The sequence below is a fragment of the Rhinatrema bivittatum genome, chromosome 4, assembly GCF_901001135.1.
Source record: "Rhinatrema bivittatum chromosome 4, aRhiBiv1.1, whole genome shotgun sequence".
NCBI classification, from domain to species: domain Eukaryota; kingdom Metazoa; phylum Chordata; class Amphibia; order Gymnophiona; family Rhinatrematidae; genus Rhinatrema; species Rhinatrema bivittatum.
The window spans coordinates 232,264,492-232,271,282 of NC_042618.1; the positions used below are offsets into that span (position 1 = coordinate 232,264,492).

Below are 6,791 nucleotides of genomic sequence, written 5' to 3' on the forward strand. Positions count from 1 at the left end.
GACAGATCGCCTCAGTCGTCAATTCCAACCTCACAAGTGGTCTCTGGATCCAGAAGTGGCAACCAAGATCTTTCAGCGTTGGGGCCAACCAACAGTAGACCTCTTTGCATCACAAGTGAATTACAAAGTGGACAATTATTGCTCCCTGTTCAAGCAGACACACCGCTTACCCAGGGATGCCTTTGCTTGCCACTGGAACTCAGGCCTTCTATATGCGTATCCCCCGATACCGCTAATAACCAAAACTCTAGTGAAACTACAACAGGACAAAGGGTCCATGATACTCATAGCCCCATATTGGCCTCAACAAATATGGTTTCCCATACTTCTGGACCTCTCGATCAGAGACCCAGTTCACCTGGGCATAGCACCCACTCTCATAACTCAGGATCAGGGCAGGTTGCGTCATCCCAACCTTCAATCCCTATCCCTAACAGCATGGATGTTGAAAGCTTGATCTTGCAACCACTCAGTCTTTCAACCAATGTCTCTCAAGTACTGTTAGGGATGTACCAATATCAGTACAACCCCTAGTTAGTAGATTTATGAGAGGTTTAATTCAACTTAAACCTCCACACCGACCACCAGCCACACAATGGGACCTTAATGTGGTCTTAACGAGGCTTATGCGTTCTCCTTTTGAACCTATGGATTCCTGTGATGTTAAATTTCTCACAAGGAAGACTATTTTCTTAATAGCCATCACATCTGCAAGAAGGGTTATTTATTTTTATTTATTTAACAGTTTTTTATTCCGACCTTCATAGTAAATAACCATATCGGATCGGTTTACATTTAACAAGGGTATAGCTGGAGTAACAATTCAAGTAAACGATAGATAACAGTAGGTAGGAATAAGTCAAAGTTACAATCAACAGGGAAAGAGAACTTGGAAGCTTGCAACAAGCTGGAAAGAAGAAAAGGCAGGAGATAAATATAAAGTGTTACCATAGAGCGTACGGGTTAAAAGCTTAAAAGGTGCTTTAACCTGGAAGTGTCAGAGTCCATTGTTCGTGAGAATAAATGGGTTAGTGAGTTGCAAGCACTTGTCACATACTCACCCTACACAAAATTCCTACATGACCAAGTGGTACTCCGTACACACCCAAAATTTCTTCCAAAGGTGGTTATGGAATTCTATTTGAATCAATCTATCATCTTGCCTACTTTCTTCCCAAAACCACACTCTCATCAAGGAGAGAAGGCTTTACACACCTTAGACTGTAAGCGTGCACTTGCGTACTACTTAGATCGCACTGCAGTCCATAGAAAATCCAACCAGCTCTTTGTTTCTTTTGATCCAAACAAGCCTGGAAAAGCAGTAGGCAAGCAAACTCTATCAAATTGGCTAGCAGATTGCATACAGTTTTGTTATGAAAAAGCAGGCCTTCCTCTCCAGCGGCGAGTAAAGGCACACTCGGTACGAGCAGTGTCAACCTCAGTAGCACACTATCGTTCAGTGCCAATAACTGACATATGTAAGGCCACAACATGGAGTTCTCTTCACACCTTTGCGGCTCACTGTCTTAAAGAACTTGTTTCCAGTATAATCCCAACTCCTTCCACATCCAACTTTTCGTGATTTCAGGCTGCCTCATTTTTCCCAACAGTACACCAGTTGTTGTGCCTGTTGCACAAGTTATACACTGTTGGTCCAATACAAAGATGACTCAGCCTGTAGCTTGCTAATCACCCATATGTGAAGACTAGCATCCCACCCGCCACCCCGCGGAGTTGGGTCCAATACGTTTTATTATTTTATTTTTGGCTAACGCTAATTGCTACAAAACAGACTGAAGGAAGACCCCTGTGGCAGAGAATATCATGGCATGCTGGGCATGCTCAGTAGGCAGACAGTGCCAGTCATAAGTTTCTAGAAACTTTGACAGAAGTTTTTCCATTTAGGGTTCCATTACTGATGTCACCCATATGTGAGGACTACATCCTGCTATCCTGGGATAACACCTATTACAAGGTAAGCAATTTTGCTTTATCCAGCCACATGCATCTAGATAAGTTTGAGCTAACTGGCTACATTCAAATAAAGCTGGTTAAGTTCAAAAGTTATTTAGTACTTTAATTGTAGATATTCAGTGGAGTGTTTATTTCACTGAATATCCAGATAACTTATCCAGCTAACTTAAGACTTGTAAGTTACCCGTTCTACGGTTGTTTGAATATTGACCTCAAAGTGTTTGATTAGTAAATTCTTATCCTGTGTGAACCTCCGCTACTCTAGCAACACAACCCAAGGAAATAAAATTCTATTACTTGGATTTGATCTTATTCTGTAAACCCTTTATACAGCATGATCAAGTGTATAGAAGGGTTCTGCTTAGAGATGTGCACATCAGTCATACAAGATCCTTTTATTTTTCAGAATGACGACAATTTCCTAAACATCATCTATGAAGCTTATCTCTCCAGTGTGACAAAAGGAGCAAGGAAAAAGAAAATGTAAAATGTAGTGATTACTAATATTTTATTTTTAATTAAATATCAAAGGTACTTTCTTGAAATGAAATCCCGAACCTCAGCTTTTGAGAATGTCATATGGTATTAGAAAATACCTTCCTTTTTATTGAGAACAAAAGTTGTACTGACCTTCTACATTAATGGTCTAAAAAATATACACCTTGGGAGAAATGGAAAGCAGGATTTGTATGGAAAGGAATATTGGTGGCACATTGGTGGCACATGTCCTTCTGCAGGAAGTAGGCATAGGAAAAAGTTACATATAAGTCTTAAAATCAGTTTGACAGCTGCAAAAATGTTGGCTGTTTTAAGCTACTCTGCTGTAGGTATATATCTGCTAAATAGCACTATACCTCATTTTGAAAAAGAAAAATAACCTTTAGACCTAACGGGGAAAATCCCTATAAATGTTTTGTCTGCTGCATGCCAGACTTGTCATATTTTGCAGTTCTGTGGATTCTGGATAGGGCCAATTCATGAGCTTGAGCCTTCTGAACTGCCTTCTGATTTGATGCAGCCGGACACAGCAGAAGAAAAATGTATGCATTTGTAAGGTTCGTTTTTCTTTCATTTCTTAATCTATTTTATCACCCCTGCTTCCTTCCCACACAGTTTTTATATTGCTACCAGCAGCAGTATGAATGGCTCAAAATTTTTTCATCGGTTTTGAACTACTCCTTCAAAGGATTTTCCCCGCTCCTTCTAAAACAATTTACGCTTTCATTTTTAGATGTTATACTGCACAAAATGTATTTATCTTATTTATAGCTGTGATTATTCAATGACCAGATTTTGGTTTTGTTTTTTACATGCACCTAGTACACATTAAATGAGAGAGTGATTGTTTCCACCAATGTGTTCAAATCGATTAGTTTTCGGCCACTAGGTGGCAATATTTGACTATTTATAGGTTGCAGGCATAAAGGTGATGAATTTTTCTAATTTTTCCATGGGAAGAAGACCAGGTTTTTTAAAAAATGTTTTGCCTGCCACTGTCTGCACAAACTTTTTTGAGAGAATAAAATTATTTTTTCCTGTTTTGGATGGAAAATACTGTTTCTCCTTTAAACTGTAGGTATTTATAATGCAGTTGATGTGTGCATCATTTTACACTTATAATATACACATACAATTACAGCAGAACTGTTTTTGTGACAGTACTTGATATTTATGAAGACCTGAGAAGGGCTGGGAATATGGAGAGCTGCTTTAATAGTTCCTTGGGAGGATTTTTTAATGTTTGTACTGGACATTTTAAGAACTACATAAAATTGTGCTACAGTTTCAGCTTTGTAAGACACTTTCCAGTGTGTTCTGAAAGCAGATAGAGGACCATTTGCAATGACTTATTCATACAGAAATAAAATTATTATACAAACAGGCCATTAAAATTGTCTGTCTTACTGCATTGTGAAATTGCTTTTAGGTATTTCATGATAGCTTACAAGAAAAGCCTGACTGGCTTATTCCATGATCCCTAGAAGTATCTGGATGGTGCTGGTTGGGGGAAAAAAGGCTAGAGTCGTAATGTCCTTGAGGTGTGCTGGCATAGTGTGGCACCTCTCAGTAGAGGGTGCAAGTTCTACTCTCACTTCTGGCAGAGGTATAGTATGGTTTCCTTATTGACACTGAACCTGTTCAAAACCCGCTACTCAAACAGATCCAAAACCTTTGCCCTGGTCCTCCAAGGGGGTAGCTGTTTCTCCGCTGAACTCTCTTTCTCTTCAAATGTTGTGTCCTGAGTATCCATAAATTTATAATACTTATGTTAAATGTCACTTTACCACCACTCACACCCCCTTGGACAAGTCTGGAAAAAATGCTACTTAGATAAGTCTTAAACCAAGCTTAGCTGGCTAAGTAGCGCTTTTCAGACTTCTCCAGCTAAGTAACGGCTTTGCTGCTACTTAGCCGGATAAATCTGAACTTGTGCACGGTTTTTACATATGTTTGCATGCATATGTATTTGTATTTTATAACCTGCGCATATCATATGCGCTTAGGATATAAAATAATGTAGCAACTTTGCATGTGACCATACACACGTATATATGAACATGCACGCTCAGCTTTGAAAGTTATCCCCCCAGTCTAGTAAAGAAAATTCAAAGTTTCAGGCATGAGCAAAGTAACACCAAGATCCACACCATGTTATTGATAGATGCCTGTCGATTGCAGCTGCTTTAATAGTGGTGCTAAAAGTATTGTGGTGCTAAAAGTATTGTGGGCTATCATTTTTAATCATAATTTGATCGGCATTTCATGGAGGTTGTTGGTTCAATTTTGCTAAAAACAGTTTTTTACTATGGTGACTGGGACAGCGCAATAAAATGATCTGATGCCTTTCATCATATGAAGTTATTTGTTCCCTGATACAAGCTCTGCTGAAACAGTGACCAGTGTCAGGATTTTGGATGCAGCGAGGGCATATGCTGACACATGGCAACTTAAGGACGCTTCATAGCCAATGGCATCTTTGGCTGCAGAGAGTAGGAGCTTTCCTGCTCAGGAAAGTTGTTTCTGTTACTAACATTACTTGATTTTGTTATTTTGGAGTAGAAAAATTAGTTTTTGACACAGTATTTGGAAAAAAAAAAAAATTAAACCCCAAAAGAGACTTTTTTATGCAAAGGGTAAAGGATTGATATAAAGGACATGGTGCATGATATATGATTCAGTGTGTTAACTGATGCCCCTTTATTTTTCCAACATTGTTAAATGTTCATTTTTTGGTGCCTTCATTTAGATTATGATTTCCTTATTGTTTGTTGTAACCCCTAGAGATTTATTAGTTTGGTTAAAAAAAATATATGCAATAAACATAAAAGACAAAAATTACTACATTGCTGACTTATATTCAGTTTGTGATCTAATATAAACAAAGATCTTCTTTCACTGTATTACTACCTAGTCAGTCATTCTGTCATTTTATATTTATGCATTTGATCAAATAAGGACCTTGTTTTGTTCTTGTTGAATTCCATCTTATTTATTTCAAATCATGTTATTTTCTCCAAAATAACCTCATTCAAAAATTGGATTTCAATAATATTGCACAGAAATAAAGATAAATATATATAAGGTGATATCTTTTTATTGATAATACATTTCTTCATTAGCTTTTGAGAGCTAGTCAAGAATTTAAATAAATAAAAGTTGGCATTACTAGGAAGTATAAAGTTGTATGGTTGCAATAAGTGAATCATAAAAAGCATTCTCCTAGGACAAGCAGGATGGTAGTGCTCATGTGGGTGACATCTGATGGAGCCTGGCACGAAAAACTTTAGTCAAAGTTTCTAGAAGCTTTGACCAGCACACTGAGCATGCCCAGCATGCCGCTATCCGTGCGTCCACGCGAGGTCCCCCTTCAGTCTCTCTTTTTCCGCAGTGCAGTTGCCCCATGGTACATAGAGCTCTGCTCTTTTTCTTGTTTTCTTGTGAAAAAGTGTTGTTTGATTCCATCGCTGGGTACTCCTTCATGGTTGGTGCCCCCTCAGCGTGGTCAATTCTCGTCACCTCGCTTCTTGGTGACCACCAGTCATCGACTGCATGCCGGAACATTTTTTCTATGGCGTCGTCCGGCTTTTGTCGGTGCCCACGGACCATGACCATCACGGATCTGCATGAGGTTTGTATCCTCTGCCTGGGGGCTTCGCACGATGTCTGAGACTCCCAAAGGCCATCGTGCGTGCCGTGACAAGATGAAAAAACATTTTGAACTAGAAAATCCACTCCATCCACAACCGCATCTCAGTCTTCAACGCTGAGGGGTCGAAGGGAGCCTCTCGATACACTACCCCTCGCCACTCCTCTCTCCTCTTCTTTGAAGGATTGAGGAAACAGTGATCAGACTTCCATGGTCTCACCGGTTTCTAGGACATCGGGATCCTTTGCCTCCTCAGCACCAGGGAAAGATCGGGCCAAGCACCGTAGGAGATTCAGCAAGCATCGACACCAATCATTGTCGGCATGCGATGCCAGAACTAGTGCAGTACTGGCAGCTGCCGTAGTACCACCGAAGTGACCCCGGTCCTCGGAGGCCCCATCCTCTGATGTATCCAGGAGTCCCAGGCAATCCCCACCAACATCGGTGCCTGACACCGTGTCACCTCGGAGGACCGAGGAAGAGCCGGTGATGCCTCATCCCCCTCCCTCAGTCCCGGCCTCAATGGACTTTCAGGAGGAGTTGAACCGCAGGGTGCAGACCGTGGTGCTCAGAGCTCTGCGGAGCTTTGAGCTACCCCCGCCACCAGCCCCCATGCCAGTGCCGGAGCCTCCACTGTCTATCCTAGCACTTCTGCTTGAGCATCTGGACA

The 6,791-nt window shown here is 40.6% G+C and overlaps 1 protein-coding gene across 6 annotated transcripts in view; it reads left to right on the forward strand.

Annotated features, from left to right (window-relative positions):
- Positions 1-5,106, forward strand: part of DCP1B (decapping mRNA 1B) — a 199,571-nt gene extending 194,465 nt beyond the window's left edge. For all 6 annotated transcript variants that reach the window (XM_029599887.1, XM_029599888.1, XM_029599890.1 and 3 more), the window contains exon 9: positions 2,381-5,106. In XM_029599887.1, coding sequence (XP_029455747.1) covers positions 2,381-2,461 — 81 coding nt within the window. In that variant the 3' untranslated portion in view covers positions 2,462-5,106. The remainder of the gene's footprint in view (positions 1-2,380) is intronic.
- The last annotated feature ends 1,685 nt before the right edge of the window (positions 5,107-6,791 follow it).